We start from the raw sequence: 22,674 nt of genomic DNA on the forward strand, positions 1-22,674 counted from the left end.
TTCACTATCCCATAAACCATATTTTTGTTTCCTATGACTTTATTTTAATGTTGGGTGTTTTTGTCTATGCTTATGCTTCTATACCATGTGTGTGCCTGGTGCCACTGGAGGCCAGAGAAGGTGTAAAATCCTCAGGAACCAGAGTTAGAGACCATGGGTGCTGGGGACTGAAACTGTGTCCTCTGCAAGAGCAGCAAGTGCACTTAACCACTCAGCTCTCCCTCCCTCCTCCTCCTTTGGACTTACTCATTTATTTATGTGTATAAGTGCTTTGTCTGCGTGTATATATGTGTACTGTGTGTTTGCCCAGTGCCTCCGGGAGTTAGAAGAGGGCTTTGGGTTTCCTGGAACTGAGCTATAGTTGGTTGTGAGTCACCATGTGTATGCTGGGAGCCAAACCTGAAACCACTGTGAAAACAGTGCTGTAAACCACCAAGCTATCTCCACAGGCGCCCCCACACCCCACACCCTTTTTCCTTTCCCCTCGTTTTTGAGACAGGGTTTCTCTGGGTAGCCATGGCTGTCCTGTAACTTACTCTGTAGACCAGGCTGGTCTCGAACAGAGATCCACCTGTTTCTACCTCTTGAGTGCTGGGATTAGAAGTGTGTGCCAACACCACCCAGCTAACCTTCCCTTTTTAAACAGCATGCATTCTGTCAGCAATCATACCCTGTATTGTTTTGTTTCCTCCTCCTTTAACTGTGAATCTTAGATTTCAGGTACACAGGGTCACAGGAGTTTAGTGAATTTTTCATTCACATGTAATTATAAATAGTAAAGTAGTTCAACCATCATCTAAAATTTGAGACTCTTACTACAAAGTATTAAATTATTGTGATGAATTTAGAATGCTTCTGCCCTTTGATTCTTTGAAACTGTGTTTCTAGTAAAGCTCCTATATTAGGAGATTCTAATCACCATATTGGTAAGTTCCAAAAATCTGTCATGGATTAGGTTGTCTAGCTACTTGAACTGAACAAAGAGAATGAATTGTGATTACCTATGCCTGTTCTTTTAGGCATCCATTCTCATTCATACCCCCACCTTTTGCTCCTCCTACCCCCACATGTTTCCAATAATGGCATAACCAGGGCTTTGTATATTCTGGGTAAGTTCTTTGCCAATGAGCTATATTCCTAGTCCCTTGGTTTTAATAATACAGTATTACTCTTCAGCCCAGGCTGGATTTGAACTCACAATCTTCCCACTTCCACTTCCTAAGTGCTAGGATCGCAGTGTGTAACTGTATCATTATTTATTTCTAATTTGCTGATAGTCATCTGCTACCTATCTATCAATGATTTGTTCTAGTAAATAGATTTCCTGCTCCAACTAGCAACTATCCAGAAGTATAGACCACAGAGTTTAAGAGACTTCCGTAACAAAATGGCACATAAAGATGAGGCTTACACAGTCTTTATGTAGTCTCCAAAGGCATTTGTGATAGATAGGCTTCTTTCCCACTCAAGTGAAATGAATTGATTTCTACAAAGCTCTTGAAGTAGAACATCAATTTAAAGAAATAATAAACCAGAGCTCTATGACTTGGTAGTTTTGCTCCTTAATATATACAGACAACATGTATTTACCAAAAGGAATATACTAGAATGTTCATTCCTTATTACCACCCAGAATCAGAAACTGGATGCCAAAATAAATAAATAGATAAAATTTAAAAATCAGAAATTTGGGGCTTCAGTGATGGCTTGGTAGTTAAAAGCACTGTGTGCTCTTCTAGAGGACCCATGTTTGTTTCCCAGAACCCACTTGGAGGTTCACAACCATCTATGACACTGATTCCAAGGGATCTGACACCCCTGTCTGGATCAGGCACACAAGTGGTGTATATGCACATATAGCCAAAATATACATATAAATTAAATTGGAAAATGTTTTGTTTTGTTTTGTTTTTTGACACAGGGTTTTGTAGGTCTTAAGTTTATATGTTCTTGATTTTCCTTTTCTTAGAGCACACTTGTTATTCACTGTTTTGTATATAGTTTTGTGTCAAGTCTAAATCTTTCCTTTAGACTAAAAGGGGAATTGTAGTGAGATATTCACTTTGTCCACACCTGTGGCACAGACCACACCCATTGGGGGTGGAGACAGGGGCGGATGTTACCTGGGGGAACTAAGTCTGAGGAAGGAGCTCTGGGAGCTCTCTTGCCTGCAGCACAGGGACAGGAGAACATCCGGAGGCATCCTTGGGTCCAGGAACCTGCTGGTGTTCATCTGTCTATGTTGTAAATTATTTCTCCCTGAATAAACATCTGTTCAGCCTATCTGTTTCTCCCGATCCTTATTAAACCTCAATAGGGCTTCTCGGTGTAGCTTTGGAGCCTGTCCTGGAACTCTCTCTGTAGACAAGGCTGGGCTCAAACTCACAGAAATCCACCTATCTCTGCCTTCTAAGTGTTCTCTCTCTCTTCTCTCTCTCTCTCTCTCTCTCTCTCTCTCTCTCTCTCTCTCTGTGTGTGTGTGTGTGTGTGTGTGTGTGTGTGTGTGTGTGTGTGTGTGTAAAAGGGGAATTTTGTGGAGCAGGAGTAGGTACTTTTGGAATAGGAAATGTATAGAAATAAAAGTCATGTTTATCTGCTTACTATTTCTACAGAAAGAATAAAGCCAGAGACTAGTTTGACTATAGTATAGTAATGGAAAGTAGCTTGTACTTGAATATTTGTTTTCCAACAAATGTAAGTAAACTATGATTATGGTGTAGCTCAGTAGTAGAATGTTTGCATAGCTTGCTCAAGGCCTTGAGTTTGATCCATAGCACCACAAAACCAAGACAGAGCAAAACAAGGGATGAGGATGCTCATCTGTACAGGCGTGCAGACCTGTGTTGATCCCAGCATCATGGGAAAAAAGCCATGCTTGTCATTTCAGTGCTTGAGAAGCAGAAGCAGGTGTGTTCCTGGGGCACTGTAGTCAGTCACTTTAGATGAGTGACAGCAGGCCTCATGCAGCTTCAGTGATAGACTGATTCAAGAGATAAGGTGGAGAGCAGCTGAGGTGGACACCTAGTGTTGGCCTCTGGCCTCCACACACATGTGCCCACAAAGAAATACTTGTTCACATACACAGAGAGTAAACTTAAACATGAATGCAATAAGAGATGAATCGGCTGTATTTCAGTAGTAACACACTGAAGCCTAAAGAGGCCAGAGACTGATCTAAGTGGCAGATATTCATTGTTTTTGCCATATGCCTTCAGTCTAAACCAAACTCTAAACTTACTAGTAAGGCTTTATTCTCACAGTGGCATGAAGTAGCCATCCTGAAACTTGTGTGTATTCTAGAGCTGAGCAAGTGAGTATATTGGGGTAATGGGAGCCAGGTTTCTCACTGTGAGAGAACTAAGTTGTGAGAGGAGAGACTAGAACCTGAGGTGTTATATTGGCACAGCAAGCCAGTATGAAATTGTGGCTTGTTAATAATAGAGGTGTAAGTAAATGTGCATGTGTAGTTAGCCTAGGAGCAGTGATATTCTAGCAGCAAAGAACATACCTCACAGCTAGATTTGTTGCCAATATTATCTCCAATAAAGGAATAGGAATTCTTTTTTTTTATTTAATTATTGTTTTTTAATTTTTATTTCATATGCATTGGTGTTTTGCCTACCTGTATGTCTGTGTAAGGGTGTTGAATCTTCTAGAACTGGAGTTGCAGATAGTTGTGAGCTGCCATGTTGCTGTTGGAAATTGAACCAGGATCCTCTGGAAGAGCAGCCAGTGCTCTTAACCACTGAGTCATCTCTCCAACGTGGAAAAGGGGATTCTTGAAAACAGGCAGTCTCAGGACCTAGGGCAGAAAGAGCAGAAGATGAATATGGACCATTTTACTGTGCCAGGAAAGTGTACCCCAGACTGTGTGGACATTTCAGAGGGGGTCATCACAGAGTTCTACTAGCAAAACCTGAGCCTCAGAGTCCATGGAATGAACAGCATTATTTTGATGCATACTGATAGTCATCCATTTTTAAGGGAAAGTTCTTCTAAAAGTGCCACTTCTAAACGTGAGTTGAGGAGATGGCTCAGTCAGTAAAGCCAGGATCTGAGCTCAAATCCTTAGTGCCTACTTAAAAGCCAGGTGCAGTGGTATAAACCTACAATCCTGTTATTGGCAGGTTGGGAAAGTGGTATACACAGCCAGGTGAAGCCCTGAAGGTCACTGGTGCTAGCCAACCAGCCTGGCCAAGTTGATGAACTTAGGGGTTAGTGAGAGACCTTGTCTCAAAAAATAAAGGTAAAGAATGATCAAGAGGACCTGGGTTCAATTCCCAGCACCCACATGGCAGCTCACAACTGTCTATAACTCCAGAGTCCAATACCTTCACACAGACATATATGTAGACAAAACAATTCACATAAAAATAAATATCAGGTACTAGTGGTATACACCTTTAATCTAATCCCAGCACTTGGGACACAGAGGCAAGCAAATAGATCTGTGAGTTTAAGGCCAGCCTGGTCTATAGAGCCAGTTCTGGGACAGCCAGGGCTGCACAGAGAACCCTGTCTCAAAAAAAACCAAAATAAATAAATAAACATAACATTTGACAATGACCATAGTAATGATTGATGTAAACAAGGCTCATCAATGGATGCTCAGACTGGTAAAGAAAAGTGTGATGCCAGATTGGAGTTTTATGTAGCCTCCAAGTCTTCTCTTGAGTACTAATTACAAAGTGGAAATCTTTAGTATGTGGAGATCTGGCAGTTTCTTTACTAAACATTAGAGAAACACATCTCACTCGTAATGAACTAGATGAGCATTGAGTGTCTTCCAACAATGATACAGAGAAGGACTCTGCATCACACTGTGGTACTCCTGCCAGAAACGTGGAAGTTCAGTCTAATGACAGCTCACACAGCCTATGTGGAGGGTATCATCACCCAGCTCCCAGGTGATGGAAGGAGAGAACCAATTCACCAGTTGTCCTTTGACCTCCGTGTGTCCTTTGTATGAGAGGGTGTGTCTCAGGTTTTACTCCTCCATGTTCAGCTTGCATGTCCTATGAGATGGTGCATCTATGCCCCCATACATAGTCTCGTCAGAGTGTGTCTCATATTTCACTCCTCCGTGTTCAGCTTGCACCACACCAGGGACTCCAGCCTGCTGACCAGCCAACAGACTTGAGACGGAGGTGTGAAGAGGAAGCCCAGGAGATGGTCCGGCAAGCCAACTCCTCCTCAGGACATCCGTGCGTTGAAAACGAAAGTCTAACAGACTTAATTGCTAGGCTTACTGCTATTTTATTACAAATTAAGGTAAATTTCAGAGAAAATTGTTCTATGGGGTTTTTTTTAATACTAAGCACACTGCATTAATTTGTTTCTATTTATGTCTATATTTAAGCTAAAACTTAATTAAATTTCTAATCCTTTTTTCCCTATAGTGTCTAGCAGAGGGAGGAGACCTGAATTCCTTTGAATTCAAATCACTCACAGATTCATTAAATGACATCAAGAATACAATAGATGCCTCTAATATCAGGTAATTACTTAGGTACATGATGGCTATTTTATGTTAAATTCATAGTGATTTTTTTGGTAGAAGTTTTAAGAATTTTGTTTATTTATGAAGTATTTGTGTATGTGTTTATCCCTTAAATATATTTAAAAGAAAATTTCATTTATATTCATTCTGTTGACAGAACAGACATTTCACACACACACTCTGTAGGAAAGCATCAGGACACAACGTTGATTTTTTTGGTTTGTTGTAGACTTTAACAGTGTCTCCTTGGCTTTAGGAGCCCTGACACTACTTTGCTCCTAAGTATATTTTCCCACAATCACCGGAACAGATCTGTCTGATCCTTCCCTGAAGACATTTTCTAAGAAACAGCTATTTACTAACTAAAATTAAGCCTCCCTTAGGAGAAAAGAAAGAAAAAAAAAAGAAGTGCTTTTCTTGAGATCATGAGATGTCTCTGCAGGTAAAGGCATTTACTTGCCTTGCTACCCTGGCCACCTGAATTCAATCACCACAACCCACATAAAGGTGGATGGAGAGAAGCAACTTAACAGAGTTGTCTTCTGACCTCTGCATGTAAACCTGGACATGCATGCACACACAATAATAAATGAGTAAGTTTTAGGGCTGTCAAGATGGCTGAGTGGGTGGAAGTCTGGAGACATGCGTTCAGTCCCCAGAACTCAAATGAGAGAGAGAAAGATCAGACTGCACAATCATCCTCTGGCTACCACAGTTATCTCATGGCATCACATACTATAAAATAAGTTTATTTTTTGTTTTTCTTAATTTTGTGATAGTTAACCCTTTCTGCTCTTTCTTTAGTTGTTTTCAGAATAATGTAGAAATCCATGTTGCACATATCCAGAGTGGCCTGAGCCAAATGGGAAACTTACATGCCTTTTCGGCCAACAATACCAACAGAGACTGAGCACAGGAGACCTGGTACTCAACTGCACAAGACCTTGGTCTGAGGAGTCCTTCGTATTAATCTAAGCTTCCAACACCAGATAACCTATCTGCTGGAAAACACGGGAACTGTACATCTCCAGACATGGCTTTTTAATATACTGTAATGCTTCTTAAACCAGCATTGTGCTGACCAGCATTTATTTATTGTTCTTTTATTATCCAGATGCAGTAGTGTTGCTTATATTTCATGTTTATCAGCAAATATTTTTAACTTAAAACTATCTGAACATACTGTTTCATGGAGGAGCGTGCTCACCATTTTTTACACGTGCATGAATTCTGCTCAGCACATGCAAATGACTCCTGTGACAGAGAACACAAAGAAGCATGGTCTTTTCCGTGCATGATGGAATCCATCTGAAGAATCACCGGTTGGTGGATTTAGTTGATCATTATATCTCAGGCTTCAAAATGCACATCGTGAGTGTGGGAAGTGGTCCTAGTCTTAAGGAAGCCACTGGAATATGATGGGAAACACAGACTTAAGTATATGTTACATATACTGACAGTATGACATGGTTCTATAGATCAATTTATAATAATAAATATTTTAATTTATCATAATTTATAAAAATGTTGTTTATCAGTAGAAGAAAATGAAGGAGCGGCAAGAACTGTATTGTGGAATGCTGGATTTCAGCGAGTGGTCTTGGTATGCCTTTCCATGATTCAGGGCAAAAAGTGCTATTGTTAGATTTATTTAAAAAAAAAAAAAAAAAAAAAAAAAAAAGACTGATAACACACTATTTTCATATTTTTTGTTTATTTGCACAACTTTAAACCAGATTACTGGTTAAAATCCAACAGTACACAATTTATAAAGTAAAAATATTTTATAAGGAAGGCATATGACTGGTGTGAATTACAGAGGGAGGTTTTGTTTTAGTTTTTTTCTTGTTTGGTTTTGTTTTTTTCTTTTTTAAGAAAAAAAAACCTGCCTAGAATAATCTTGTAAAAAGTATGTATTTTAAAATTTTTGTTTTAATATAGATTATTATAAAGCAAAAAAATATAATTGTTTTCAGATTTGGAGTTTAAAATATAACTATAGAGGTGATTCTGATTCCTTGACGTCTCATAAAATGAGACTTTTTGTAAATTAATGTATAATATAACTGAAATAAGATTATTTTCCATTTGAAATTTTTGTATAGTTTAAAAGCGCTTCCGTGTTCTTTGTTGGTATTGGGCCACTGCAGATCTTTAGTGCAGAGTTTATATTTAGCTAAACTGTTATGTTAATTAAGAAATGCATAAATCTTTTATTCTTAATATTTGTAATTCTAAATAAATCGATCTATGAAATTTAATCTCTGCATTCTCATGTCATTAATACAAGTTGATAGTTATTTGTATTTAAAATGTTTCAGAGGGCTGGTGAGATACCTCATCAAGTGAGAAGTGCTTAGTGCCCAGCCTGGCCTTCTGAGCTTCATCTTCAGGACCCACATGGTGCCAGGACAGAACTGAGTCCTGTCATTTGTCCTCTGCCTGGAGCACACACACACAAATAAATAAAAGCAATCTGCCTTTATGTCTAGGTGTGGTGGTGCATTCCTTTAATCCCAGCACTTGGAACCCAGCAGAGCCAGTTAGGTGCATTTCTGTGAGTTCAAGACCACCCTGTTCTACATTGAGAGAATTTAATGTTTTCAAGAATTACAGATTCTACTAAGTGGTTAGGAGATACACTTCACATTGGTTACCAGGCCTTTTGTGTTGGTTTTGTTTCATATTCTCACTATGTTGCCCAAGCATGCTTTGCAGCTGAGGCTTGAGACTTAAGGCACACACCACCATGCCCAGCTCTAATCATCTTGAAAAACATCACCATCCAGTATTATATTAGGGAGAGGTGGTTTGCTTTGATTTTCATCTGTTAGTAAATCACTGTGGAAACACTAAGCAAGTAAATTATTTCTTGTAGTGTGGACCTAGCAGAAGACTGCATTTAACAATATATTCTGCATGGAAGTAGATAAATGTTTTGACATTTTTCTTTTATACTGCTTAGAGCTCCCTTGTCACACTTAAGTCAGACATCATTCTATAGCACTGTGTATCCTTCAGTGCCGTGGTGTTGATAGCAAGGTCTGTGCCTGAGAATATAGCTGAATTTATTCTTACTAAGAAAGAACTGTCTAATTCGAGCCGTCATTTTGTCTTGAATGACACTGTCACTGCTGAGCACATGTTTACAGCTTTACAGAAAGCTCCCAGGGGCAGACAGAGCCAACAGAGACCAGTTCTGAATTATTGGACACTAGCTTTTAAGTCAAATTCAATGGTCACTGAGAATGTAAAAATGGACATGCCTACTGATTTTTCTTTATTGAGCTGGCCTGGTGAGGGTTAGACCCATAATCCCAGCTACTTCGGAGGCTGAGGCAGAAGGATCACAAGTTCATGGCCAGTCTGGGCTACAGAGTGAATTCAAGACCAGCCTCGGAGCATTTGGTGTGACCCTGTCTCAGTTAAAAAGGAGGCCTTGGGGTTGCCTGGAGACAGTGCTTGCCCAGCATGTATAAGGCCCAAGGCTCAGACACAGTGTTTGCCTGCATGTATGAGTCCCTCTTTAGTTCTCGTGCAGCCAGGCTGGCCTCAAATTTGCTTATAACTGACAGTTGCCTTGAACTTTTGATCCTCCAACTTCTGCTTCCCAAGTGCTGGGATTAGGCATGGTTGCCATACCAGCTTTGAGTTCTTTCCTTGGAATCCGTCTTCACTATTACTCCACTGCTGCTGTTTGTAGCCGGGACATCACAGTCATCTCTCCACTTAGCTCTTGGCACCTAATCAGCATCTCCACGTTCAGCCAGGCATTCTTAAAATTCAGAGTTGATCATGCCATCCCTGTCTAGGAATACCTTTAAGGACTACAACCCCTGGGGCAAATTTAGAAGTCTGAGAAGACCTACAAAGTCATGCCCAGTCCAGCCTCCACCCACTGCCTCTCTATCTGGTTCCTTATCCCACAGACAGATCAATCCTAACTGATCTTACTGCAGCAGCCCTTTCCCAAGGGGGAGCTCCTTGACCACAACACACATCCAGAAGTGCTTCAGACAGTAATTCTGGTCTTCTATCTCACAACAGATTATATATGTATGTGTGTGTGCTATGAGATATATATGTGATATGTGTGTGTGTATAATATATACATACAGATCATATATATATATATATATATATATATATATACACACACACTATAGTCTATTTTATCCTTATGACACTATGAGCACTTGCCTGCTCATAGGCAGTAAGTAGTATGTGTGTGATAAATTAGCCAGTGAGTATCTCAGTGCCATTATTGTCCCTGGAATGAATGAAAGGGGCCTTCTTTTAAATGGCTTCCATTAGTCCTAACTAAAAGGGTCAGTGTGGTAAAGGAGATGTGAAGGTTAATGAGTGGGTTGAAGTCATACTACCTTTGAGTCCTGGCCATTGCTGTGTTTAAGCTTTGTGACCATGAACCATTTTTCTATTTTCTTTCTTTTTTTCTTTTTTTGTTTTGTTTTGTTTTAATGTATGATATTTTGCCTGTCTGCTCATATGTGCACCGTTGGTATGCCTGGTACCCATGGGGGCCACAAGAGGACATCAGATCTGGAACTAGAATTAAGGACAGTTAGCCACAATGAGGGTGATGGGAATCAAACTTGTTGCAATAGCAACAAGTATTCTTAACTGCTGAACCATCTCTACAGCCCCTAATTACATGATTAACTTTAAGGTGTTCTGAAACCTTTGCGTCATCCCAATTGGACTAAACTATCATCTAAATTGTCACCAGTTTTAAGTGTGAGGCTCTGATGGTAAGACCTCAAACTAGCATATCAGTATTTGGACAGATCTTAAGTTAACTTACTCATTTACATATACTGGGAATGCAAAATAGAAAGAAATATGAAACCAAACTACTCGGTAAGTGTTCCATACTTTGAACAAGCAAAGATGAGTAGGTCTGAATGAGAATGCCCCCATAGCTCATATATTTGAACACTTAGTGCCCAGTTGGCGGAGCTGTTTGGGAAGGATAGCGGTGTGGTTTTGTGGAGGATGTGTGTTACTGGCTTTGAGGCCATTCCCAGTACTCTACCTCCTTATCTTCAGATGTGAGCACTTCCTGCCATCGTGCACCCCTTCTCCACCAGACACTAACCCTCTGACACTGAAAGCCCAACTGAACACTGTTTTATGGGTTGCCCTGCTCATGGAGTTGCATCACAGCAATAGGAAAGTAATACAATAAGCTTTTTAAGTTTTTTCTTACATTTATGTACTGGTTTTAGGAGGTGTGGGGGGGTACACAGCACAGCACTCATGTGGAAGTCAGAAGCCAACTTGAGGAAATCACTTCTCTCCCTCCAACACATGAATCCTGGGGATCAAACTCAGGGCATCAGGCTTGGTGGCAAAGATGTACCCAGCCCAGCAAAAAAAGCTTTTAACTGGAATAAAGTCTCAATGCACTGTACTTGGAGAAACTTCCCTTGGAAATGTTTTCACAGCCAGTTAGTATGTGCTCAGCAACTGTGCACTTATGCATGGTGATTAAGAGCCTAGGACTCATTTCAGTGGAATTTACATGAGGGCACCAGTGAGAATCATTTAGTAATCCCCTAATGCTGTACAGGAAACATAATAACAAGTGCTAAGAAAAACAGTGGTCAAAGTAACAGGTACAAAAATTAAGATTAGTTAGAAAAAGTTTAGGTTTCAGAAAGGTAGGTGTCTGAGTTGTTTTGGAAAAAAAAAAAAAAAAAAAAAAAAAAAACTTAACAGGATAGGCTCCAAAGCAATACCCTGTCTCAAAAAAAAAAAAAAAAAAAAAAAAAAAAAAAAAAGAAAAGAAAAGAAAAAGAAATCTAAAAGGGGGGGCTCAGTGACTAAGAGCACTCACTGACTGCTCTTCCAAGGACCACCTAAGTTCAATTCCCAGCACCCACATGGCAGCTGACAACTGTCTGTAACTCCAAGATCTGACCCCCTCGAGCAGACATGCATAAAATAAAAAAAGAAAAACTTTCTTTCAATGAGTCCCAACCAGAAAGGAATGAGTGAGACAGAGAAGCACATTGTGAATAAATGATCTTAAGGTTTGCATAAGCTAAAAGATGATATTTATTGGGAGCATAATTTGATAACTGGAAGCTAACACAGACTTCCAAATAGAGTCATTTCTTTTTTGAGTAAGTGGGGAATGAGACGCTTGGAGATCCTGGAAGAACTTGAATGTAGCGTCTTTACTGATGAGTGTAAAGATGACAAGAGCAGATGGAAAGCCAGTCAAGTGGGGAGCAGGAGAGGCAGTTAGGACACCGTTTTGGTTGGGAAAAATAAGCTGAGGAAATCTATGGTAATAGCTATAATTAATAACAACATACCACATACCTAAAAATTGCTAAAATAATAGATTCAGTGTCATCGCAGAAAAAAAGAGGTGACTATGTGAGGTCATACATGTTTTACACAGCTTGATTTGGATATATATCTGTCATATATCATATAATTTTAAACAAAAATAGCAATATCCAGTCACAGTGGCACACACTAGTAATCCCAGCATTCAGAAAATACAGGTAGCAGGATAGGTGTTCAAGGTCATCCTTAGCTACAGAGCAAGAACAAAATTAAAAATACTCAGTAGAAAGAGTAATAAATCTTGATGATAATTAGAGTTGAGGATGTGGGCTAGAACTGAGTGGCTGACTCTAGGTTGTAGGTCCTGAAGGGGATATGAAGAGACAGCGGCTGTCAAGCTGGAGGCACTTATGAAGAAAACAAGTTCTGAACAATCAGTCTGAAAAATAAGGATAGCCCAGGGGGAATGGACCAATTTGAATGTGTAGACTCGGAGGTTCACAGGCACCCCTGGGCATTAGGATGGGTGGCCATAGAGAACAAGCCACCAGTAAAGGCCCTTAATGAAGAGGAGAAACCTTCACGTGAGAAATGATCCAGAACCATCATCAACAAGGCCATGGCAAGTCAGGGTTAGGGTAGTGTTCTGGTTCGAATCCCCCAGACTCCTCTGAGTGCATCCTGAATTCTCCCAGAATCCTCAAAAATTACCTAAGGCAGAGAAGATGTGCTCCTCCCATGAGTCCAACTTTGAGCCAATGTCTTCGGAGAGTGGTGGATAGGTGTCAAAACTCTGACCTTGAGAACCAGAGGCACAGATGCCTCCTCCAGCCCTGTTGGGATCAGGAAGGCAGTTCACATCTGCCTCCAGAGGCAGCTGGGGCTTCAAACATCTTGCTTCAGTCCCCGGAGCAGAGGGATGGAGCCAAGCTTCCCGCCTTGCTGATAAGGGCTGAAACCATTTCCCACTCTGGCGCCTGGACTTGGCCCGTCTATTCTGGAACCACACCTGGGAGACAGGGAGAAAACAATGTGCAACTGCTTTGAGTTGGAGTTTTGTTGCTGGTTTGGGAGGTTTTTGTTGAGATAGCATCACACTCAGGTTGTAGCCAAGGATGACCTTGAACTTCCAATTCCCCTTCCTCTACTCTCCCATTACAGGCACATAGCACCACACCTGGTTTGTGTGGTGCTGGCATAGTACCATGTGTGTTAGGCAAGCCCTCTATCCTCAGACTGGCACCGAGTTTCTTCCTTCACTTTGTTCACAACTAACAATATAAATTCCAGTTATTATTAGCCATGGCTCTCTGCTCAGAGCCTGTGGTTTACAGAAAAGCACTTGAGCTGGTTTTCGATGGTCAGGGCACTAGACCTCCTTGGCTATTCTCAGATGCAAAGCTGGAATGATGCCCGGTTCTATCCACGCTTGCTACACTTGGGTTATTTATCTGTTTTTCATTTTACACATTAAAAAATAAAAATTAAAGATGGGGTCTTGTGGATCCCAGGCTAGCCTCACGCTGGATATACAGGCAAGAGTGACATGGAGTCCCTGGTCCTTCTGCCTCTAGCTCTTAAGTGCTGGGATTTCAGGCATGTGCTACCACACTCAGCTTCTGTCTGCCCTTTATACAGGACTTTTGTAATGAGAAAAGAGGTCACAGAAGTACAGGCACCCGGAGTTCTTAGGCAATAAGGCTACTCTGCTTTGGTGACAGACATTCACATTATTTATTTAGAGTCCAGTTTTGAATGCTGGACTGCCTTATCAAAGCAATGTTTTGAATGCTGGACTCCCTTATCATTTCTTTAATGAACCTCATTTCCGTGTGTAAATCCCTTTGCTATTTCTCCATGATCACTGAAGGTGACCTGCTTAGGAAGCCTCTGATGACAACTGTTGAAAATGATAGCTGAAGCTGGGTGGTGGTAGTGTATACCTTTAATCCCAGGACTACAGGGAAACAAAGACAGGTGGAATCTCTGAGTGGAAGTCAACCTGGTATACCAGAGTGAATTCCAGGCTGACAAGGGCTACACAGAAAAAAAGGCGGGAACCGGGGGTGGGTGGGAGGTGGGGGGGTGGGAACCGTCCACACTCTCCAGGGATTAAACGAGGCTTCCTACATAAAACACTTGGGGACACAGACTAACAGTCAAGACGGCGAACTTCTCTAATGTAAGTGTGGGAGCACACAACTGTAATCCAAGCACCCAGGAAGCTGAGACAGGAGGCTGTGAATTCAAGTCCAGCCTGACTACCCAGCGTGAAGCTGTCTTAATCACACACACACACACACACACACACACACACACACACACTAGGGGGTGTCGCGCAGCTTCTCAGCAACTCTGATCTAAATTACTTTGAATGATAAACTCACTTTGCACTCGGTTTTTCAGTTAGAAGAAAGTTGCTTGCCTTAAAGGTACGTGGTGATCCAACCCTGCCCTACTACTTAAAATCAAAGTCAGAGGAAGGCTCATGATAGCACCCCTCTCGTGACTGCATCCCCCTCCTGTCTTCTTACTGGACACGGGAAAAAGGCTCAACTATTTCCCATTATCTTCCTGAGGGGTCTTTTCAAAAGGGTCAGCAAGCCTCCTAGCAGCCCAAATTATGCGTTAACAAGGTGGTTACTGACATCTATAGTAGTCTGGAATCATGAGGTTCAAGAAAGTAACTTGTCCCCTTCGAAAAATGACTCAACAAGCCTGTGACTCCCCATGACCTCCATCCACTCTTCCGCGCACCTGTAAACGCGACTCACCTGGATCCTGGACTCTGGGAGCAGCGTGAGAGAGGCCAGGCGCTCCCGCAAGTGGATGTCGGGGTACATGGTCTGGCGGAAGACGAGCTCCAGCAGTTGCAGCTGCTCCGAGCTGAACGACGTGCGCTTGCGGCGCTGCGGCGCCGACGGGGCGGCCGCACCTTTGGGGTGCTCGGGCGGATCCAGGCCGGCGGGAGTCTGCGCTGCGGCCCCAGGGCTTCGGCCTGAAAAGCATGGCGTGGCCACTGGGGCGCGGGAGTCCGGGGGCGCAGGAGGCAACCCTGCCGCGGACCGGAGCAGAGGCCCTCCGGGGTGAGCGGCCGGGAAGGAGGAGAAAGCAGCGCCCTCGGAGAACTGGAGCTGCTGGGACCCTGCTGCGGCCATGGCTCCCGGACACCTCCCACGACCCCCGCGCGCCTGCAGTTATAGCCACCCGCGGCCGGGGAGGGGGCGGCGGCGCCATCAAAGGCGTCGGAACGGCAGGACTAGTCTCCTTGGGGTGCGAGCCCGCCCCAGCCCCGCCAGACGCCGCGGGAATAATCGCTTCCGCTGACCTGGGGACGGAGGGAGGGAGGCGCGAACTTGGAGCGAAGCCGCTCCGTCCCTTCCACGCCCATTCGCCAGCCAGCCGGACCACCAATCCACATACCTAGAACAGATCTGCTTTAGAGGGGCCGCCACAAGTGCCGGCCAGGTTTAGATAGAACCATCTTTTCTTGGTCAGAAGGCCCCTCAAGAGCGCCCGGATCTCTCCGGGGCCGGGTTCTCAGGTCCCGGCACTGAGCCTGGCCTGCTGTCCGCCTGTCACCATCAAAGGCGCTGTTTACCACCCCTGCTATGTGCTAGACCTTACTCCAGGTTGGTCAAACAGCCTAGTCCTGTCCTCCTCCAAACCACCCTGACACATCCTGAAGCCGAGGGGGGGTGAAGATAAAGAAACCTCAAAGGGGACAGGCCCTCATCCTGAGCAGGGACGATGCTCCTGCCTCAAATATCTGTGACATGTCAAGAAAGATGGTGTAAGGTGGGCGGATTGAAGTTGAACCGGGTTAGCGCTCCTAGAGAGCCGCAACAGTGCTCGGAGCCGAGGAAATAAAAGCACTCCTTGAAGTTTTTGCTCCCTCTAATGCTGTTACGATTTTCTTTGTCCCCTGGGGTTCATTTGAGGTTCTCGTTTTGTTTTATGCTGATTTGTAGTTTAATTTTGACTTCTCATGCATTCATTTATTCATACAAATCTTCTCCCCCTTCCACCCACTTCCCGGTCCAGAAGTCCTCCACTGAGCTATATCCTCTGCTTTCTCTTGCCTTTTGTTTTGAAGTGTGTGTGTGTGTGTGTGTGTGTGCGCGCGCGCGCGCGCGCGCGTGCGTGTATAAAATTTTGCTAGGCACTGCTCTCCCACTGCAAGCATCTACCTCATACAACACTCTGCAAAAGCTTTGGCCAGACCCTGATTACTTAGTAGAGAGGTCAGAGGCCTGCAATGCTACAACAGAAGGGCTCAGCATGAGTGCTGCTTCTACAGTCTCAAAGGGGCTCTCTACTGAGGGAGGGGTGTTCCACAGCACAGCCCAGGACAGTTCAGGCTGCTTCTACAGTGCTAATAGGTCTCAGAAGAGAGGACATGTTCTCTTGTGTGCTGTTCATAAATACATCATGTTTACTCACATGCATGTGGGCCCCCAATGAGGCCAAGAGAGGACAATGGGTCGAAGATCCTGGATGTGAGCTGCCAGACATGGTGCTGAGAACTGGGAAAGTTGCTGAGAGTTCCAGGCTCGAGTTGTCCACCAGTCAGGTGGCAGTAGGAAAGTGTCCTGGCCTCCTGCATTCCATAGACCCTGAGAAGCCCACGCCTGCTTTTCTGTCCAATCTAATGTCTGTCAGATGCTGCTATCTCCTCCTCCTTCCTCCTTTTGCCCTTCTTCTGTTTTGTTTTGTTTTTGTTTGTATTTCAAGACAGGGTTTCTCTGTGTAGCCCTGGTTGTCCTGGAACTCACTCTGTAGGCCAGGCTGGCTTCAAACTCACAGAGATCCACCTGCCTCTGCCTCCTGAGTGCTGGGATTAAAAGTGTGCACCACCACTACCTGGCTAGCTCTCAACCTTCTTTCTTTCTTTCTTTCTTCTTCTTCTCCTCCTCCTCTTCGTTCTTCTTCTCCTTCTTCTCCTTTTTTGTTTTTGTTTTGAGACAGGACACCTGGCTGTCCTGGAATTCAATTGGTAGACCTGGCTGGCCTGGAAGTCACCGAGATCCACCTGCCTCTGCCTCCAAGTGCTGTGATTAAAGATGTGCACCACCACTGCCCGACTTACTCTGGACCTTCTTAATGCTGCAGCCCTTTATACTGTTCCTCATGTTATGGTGATCTCCAGCCATAAAATTATCTCATTGCTACTTCATAACTGTAATTTTACTACTGATATGAATATAATGTAAATATCTGATGTGCAGGAAATCTGTTATGTGACCTCTGTGAAAGGGTTATCCAACCCCCAAAAGGGGTCCAGATCCACAGGTTGAGAACCACTGGTCTAATTTCTTCCCTCAAACACACATATACTCTCTTTCTCTCTCTCTCAAACACACACACACACACACACTCACACACACACACACACACTCACAGGTACACACTCCTCCAACCATCTCTTTTTCTTTCCTGCTACCAGACTCACAGAGTCTGGAATGGGAAATCAGACTTTTATTTTTCTATGCCTCCCCCCACCCCATACATATATCAGGATCTTGTGTTAGTTAGCCTCAAACTCTCCATGTAGCCAGGGATGGCTTTGAACCTCTGATCTTTTCACCTCTATTGCTCAAAGCTGTAATTACTGGCCTTCCACACAATGCCTGATTTTATACAATGTTGGAGAGCAAACACAGGGCCGGTTGCATGCCAGGCAAGCACCAAAATGGCTAGGCTACATCTTACAGCTTTTGTTTGTTTATTTAGAGACTAGGTCTCACTATCTAGCCCAGGCTGGCCTTGAACTTGAGAACTACCTGCCTCAACCTCCTAAACAGGAAATTTCATACCTGCTTTTATTCTTTTTCTTTTCTTTTTTCTTTTTTTTTTTTTTCCCTCCCTGTGATGTTGAGGATCAAATCCAAGGCCTTGCATATGCCAACAAGGCCCTTGCCACTGGATTACATGCCCAGCCCATCACTCACTTTTAATCCATTATTTAAAATGAATTATTTAAAGGCAAAAACATTTATGGCTGTGTTTATGCATGTTCTTATATAGTAGATGTGTGTGTGTTCCCATCTTACTCTTCAAGAAATACAGTACAATCCAAACACAAGCTCAGAAACCAAAGAGATGGTGTGCCAAGCTGACCTCCAGATGTAACTCTATGGAAGCACTGGACCTAGTTACCTTGGGAGGTGACAGAAGCTGATCTCTGCCACCTAGGAGCTACTCTCTGTCGGCTGCAGCGATGGCTGCATTGCTGTACCTGAGGGATCAAGAGGTCAGCCTGGAGAGGAAGCCAAAGGTCTATGGCTATTTCCCCCAGTGGGAGCTTGCCAGCAACAGCTGAGCCTTTCCAAAGAGACTCAGGCTGCCTGCTGCCTGTAGGAATTCTCCAGCCTGCTATGTGGAAACCCTTCCAAGCTGTTTGTCCATCCCTGTCCTTTGCCACAATCTGCTTGCTTGAGAAGGGCCCTATCAGGCAGGGAAACGGACTGATGCAAACAGTGGCAGGCTGAACGCTCCTGGGAGACAGGAGTGTGCAGCTCAGCAACCCCAAGAAGTGTCAGAGATCACAGTGTGCAGTTTGTGATCTGACTGTCCTCCAAAGGGACCAACAGGCATCATTTTCTTATGGCCATTTCCCCTCAGATTTGCCCCATATCTAAATCTGTATTGAACAAGAACTCAGCTCCTCCCATTCTCTCCTTTTGCTCTGAATTTGGCTTCCTTTTTGTTTTTCTTATATCTGACCCCCACCCCGTATGTGTGTGTGTGTGTGTGTGTGTGTGTGTGTGTGTGTGTGTGTGTATGGGCACACATATGAATTGTCACAGGACAGTTTGTAGGATGTGCTTCTATCTTTCTATCCTTCTTCTATGTAAGCCCAGAGATAAAACTCAGCCATCAGGCTTGGTCAAGCTCAGCACTTTGACCTGCTGAGCATCTCTCTGGCTTTGAACTGAGGTTTTCTTGCATGTGCTTGGATGTGCCTAAAATATAGACTTTGTGCAGATACAGAGAAGGTTCGGGTTGGACCTGGAAGTGATAGAAGGAAAAACTCTCGGGCAGGCACAATGGTACACACCTTTAATAACAACACTCAGGAGGTCAAGGGGGGAGGATTTCTGTGAGTCTGAGGTCAGTCGGATTTATGTAGTGAATTTCAGGACAGCCAGAGCTATATCATAGAGAGACCCCATTTAAAGAAAAGGAGAGAGAGGGAAAGAGAGAGCGAGTGAGCGCTTTTTATGCCCTTCAGCATTGCTTCAGTATTATTTTAAATCATGTATGTTTGCAAAAGTCAGCTGTGGTGTTGTCCCAGTACTTGGAAGGTTGAGGCAGGAGGATCAAACCAATTCCTACCTGATCTACATAGGGAATTCCAGGCCAGTCGGGGCTACATAACAAGACCATGCCTCAAAAAACAAAAATAAATAAATATGTTTGGGAGTGCATTTTTAAGCCATTTGGGAATTCTTGTCTTATTGTTATTTTTTGAGACAGGGTATTGCCATGCAATCCAGGCTGGCCTGGAATTTTTGATCATCCTGACTCAGCTTTCATTCTTTCTTCTTTGTATTTATTCTTTTATTTTTTGAGGTAGAGTTTCTCTGTCTAATAGTACTAGCTGTCCTGAATCTTGCTCTGTAGACCAGGCTGGCCTCAAACTCACAGAGATCGGCCTGCCTCTGCCTCCTGAGTGCTGGGATTAAACTCCTGTGCCACTACCACCTGGCCTGATTCACCTTTCTTATGCTGGGAATACAGCAAGGCAGCCTCAAATTTTAGATGAACAACTGTAGTATAGTATTCTGGATTGCATCCTGGAAAAGGAAAAGGCTATAAATGAAGACTTAGACAACATTTGATTTAACAAGACCAACACTGGAGGGTGCCTAAGGCCCTGGATTTGGTTCCCAAAGATCAAAACAAAGACAAACAAAAAACTTTACTTTTACAAAACTGAAACAAAGGCTGCAAGGTGATATGTCTGTACAGAGATGTCTGGGTTTTCCCTTGTCCATGGACAAGGGTTGGAGGACAGCAGCCACTGCAGGGAATCTGCAAAAGCTCCTCTGTGCACATTCATACGCAATGAAAGTAATTGCTCTTTTTTCTGGGATGTTTCATGAAGACTGTAGGAGGGCTGACAAAATCGCTCACTGGGCAAAGACACTTGCCACTAAGGCTAATGACCTAAGACTGACCCCAGCACCCACAGAAGGGTTAGAGAAGAGAAGCAACTTCACACAGTTGTCCTCTAACCTCCACATAAGCACCATGGCACAAAGATCCCCCCAAAATTAATAAATACTTTGTGTGTGTGTGGTGAATGGTCATGTGTGTACATGTGTGCATGTGTGTGGATGCATGTGCATGTGTGTACCTGTGTATGGAGAACAGGGATGGTGCAAGGTAGTCTCAATTGCTATCTTTTAAAACGGTTTTTTTGTGAATTTGTGTGTGTGTGTGTGTGTGTGTGTATGTGCACATGTGTGTGAGCACAGTGCTGACAGAGACTAGAAGATAGCATTAGACTTCCTGAAGCTGGAGTTATAAGTAGTTGTGTTCTGCCCAGTGTGGGTGCTGGGAATAAAACTCAGATCCTCTGCAAGAGCAGCAAGTACTCTTAACCATTTAGCCAACTCTCTGCCCCCTCCAGCTTAGCTTTTTGCTGTGGAGTCTGTTACTGGGCCTGGAGTTCACAGATTGGCTAGAGGGGCTGGCCAGCAAGCTCCTGAGGTCTGGTTGTTTCTTGTCTCCCAGCACTGGGACTCCAGGCATGTTCTCTTATGCTAGGTTCTTACATTCATGTTGAAGATCCAAACTCAGGTCCTCATGCTTGAACAGAAAACACTCTGGCCACTAAACTAATTCCCCAACCTGATAAATACTTACTAACTCAAGTTCTATGTTCTGCTGGCAATTTCTCTTCTGTATATATATATTAAATAGTAATTCCTTCATATTCATTTCTCCATGGAAAATATAAAGAGTCCTTCTTAACAATACCTTTAAATCACCTGGACTTAGTGGCACATGCTTTTAATCCCACCACTAGGGAGGTAGAAGCAGGCAGATCCCTGTGAGCTTGAGGCCAGCCTGTTCTACAGAATGAGTTCCAGGACAGCCAAGGCTATATAGTAAGATCCTGTCTCAAAATAAAACCAACAAAAATAATCTTTAAATTACACACATACACACACACACACACAAAGAGAGAGAGAGAGAAAGAGAGAGAGAGAGAGTTGCTTCAAAAAACAATACACTGTGCATTTTAAGCTCCATAAAGACCCTCATTAGGCAGAAACAGGCCAGTACCATGGCTACTGAAGAGCAGACGATAGGGTCTGGATTTGCCCTCTCCAACCCCAGGGCCAGCTCATATGATGAGATGTGCTAAATGCTTTGGGCCACTACTCATATTTAGTGTTGATAACATCTGTTGAAACAGACACAGGTGAGGACTGGGTAAGACAGAAGGTGATCCTCAGACACCTGTGCCGTGGGGGAACCCTTCCTTGGCTACACAGAGCCACAGCCAGGCCGGGCCGGGACAGACAAGACCATTGTCACTATCCATTCTGTATCTTCCACACCCACCCCCAGACCTTTCCCATCCCCAACACCCAAATATCAGAGGCCTGTCTTTCCTCCCCAAGTGCTAAGTGCTCTCTTCCCCTGCTCTCTTTGTTGTTGGAGTCAGGGCCCTCTCCCTGGGCTGCCCAGGACCTGGTGGAGGAGCCCAGGGTGTTTATTAAAGGGGAAACCAGGAAAGGGCAGCCCCGGGGGAGTGGATGGTTCTACTTCCCCCTTGAGATCTCAGGGTCTCTTTGTCCCTTTGATCCCAGCCTCACTTTGATTTCCTCTGTTGTGCTCCCCACCTTCAGTTTCTGAAGCTTATTTCAGTCAGTGGCTACAATAGCCCGAGACAGACAGCATCCTTCCCAAAAGCATAGCAAGGCAAGCCACTAGAAACCTTTCTGTGTTCTCCGGGCAGGAGGTACAAATTCATACGGCTAATACAGCATTGCTTTTGATCCTCAAAAAGAAGGGCACCTTTTCCTCTTGCAGGTATTTGCACCAGTGCTTCTGGGTAGTAAGGGCTCCTCTGGGGAAATCGGCTCCTCTGGGCGAGTCTAAACAATAAGGTGGAAAACAGCAGAAAAGAAACCCCTAGAACTGAAGATCTGAAAGAACTATGAAGATACTTGAAGCCAGGCATGGTGGTCTCAGCAAGAGCCTACGTCAAAGCATCAAGAGAGTATTTGTTCTCCAATCCATTGTCTGGCATTAAGATGCTGAGTACCCCTGCTGAGACTTGAGTGGCTGGATGGCTTTTTTTTTTTTTTTTTTTTTTTCTAATTTGAGACAGGGTTTCTTTGTGTAGCTTTGGAGGCTGTCCTGGAACTCACTCTGTAGACCAGGCTGGCCTAGAACTCACAGAGATCACCTACCTCTGCCTCCTGAGTGCTGGGATTAAAGACATGCCCGTGTGCCAACAACGCCCACCCGGTGTGGCTGGCTGGGTTTCACCACACCTGTGCAGCTCACATGACTCACCTCCTCCTTGGAGATCTCCCTTAACTCTGCCCCAACCCTTTCCTATTAAGTGTCCCAAATATACTTTCACATTGTCTCATTACTTTTACAAACAGTGCCACAGACAGCCCTCTTTTTAGCTTGTTTATGTGTTTGGGGATTAATTAAGCTCATTAACATGTAGACTTTGCTTGCTAGCTATCATTTCCCACTAAAGGGGGAAAATACTCCTTGGAGAAACAGCCCAGTGTCAGGTTGAAACAGCAAATATTTTACCCTGGAATATTTAAACACAGATGAAAATGAGAAACAATAGCAAGCTATGAAGGAGTAGGGAC

At 43.7% G+C, this 22,674-nt stretch overlaps 2 protein-coding genes across 4 annotated transcripts in view; one reads left to right on the forward strand and one right to left on the reverse strand.

The window, feature by feature from the left end:
- The window catches only part of Lin9 (lin-9 DREAM MuvB core complex component), a 215,063-nt gene that overhangs the window by 35,100 nt on the left and 157,289 nt on the right, over positions 1-22,674 (forward strand). For 2 of the 3 annotated variants that reach the window (XM_051186431.1, XM_051186432.1), the window contains 3 exons: positions 5,092-5,271; positions 5,400-5,497; positions 6,305-7,155. In XM_051186431.1, the coding sequence (XP_051042388.1) occupies positions 5,092-5,271; positions 5,400-5,497; positions 6,305-6,410 (384 nt within the window). In that variant the 3' untranslated portion in view covers positions 6,411-7,155. Of the gene's footprint in view, positions 1-5,091; positions 5,272-5,399; positions 5,498-6,304; positions 7,156-22,674 lie in introns of those variants that run through there. The other variant, XR_007834641.1, reaches the window with a different exon arrangement.
- Positions 12,412-15,096, reverse strand: Mixl1 (Mix paired-like homeobox). Its single transcript, XM_051186441.1, has 2 exons — positions 14,593-15,096; positions 12,412-12,827 (listed from the first exon to the last, which is right to left on the reverse strand). The coding sequence occupies exons 1-2, from the start codon at positions 14,974-14,976 to the stop codon at positions 12,519-12,521; spliced, it is 693 nt and encodes a 230-aa protein (XP_051042398.1). The 5' UTR covers positions 14,977-15,096; the 3' UTR covers positions 12,412-12,518.

This window comes from Phodopus roborovskii, unplaced genomic scaffold, assembly GCF_943737965.1.
Source record: "Phodopus roborovskii unplaced genomic scaffold, PHOROB, whole genome shotgun sequence".
Taxonomy (NCBI): Eukaryota; Metazoa; Chordata; class Mammalia; order Rodentia; family Cricetidae; genus Phodopus; species Phodopus roborovskii.

Excerpts from the sequence above, each read along its gene's own strand:
- Mixl1 (XM_051186441.1), bottom strand. The coding sequence starts at position 14,976 with ATGGCCGCAGCAGGGTCCCAGCAGCTCCAGTTCTCCGAGGGCGCTGCT. Across the intron at positions 12,828-14,592 it reads TCCCAGAGTCCAGGATCCAG|GTGTGGTTCCAGAATAGACG; the intron begins GTGAGTCGCGTT and ends CCTGTCTCCCAG.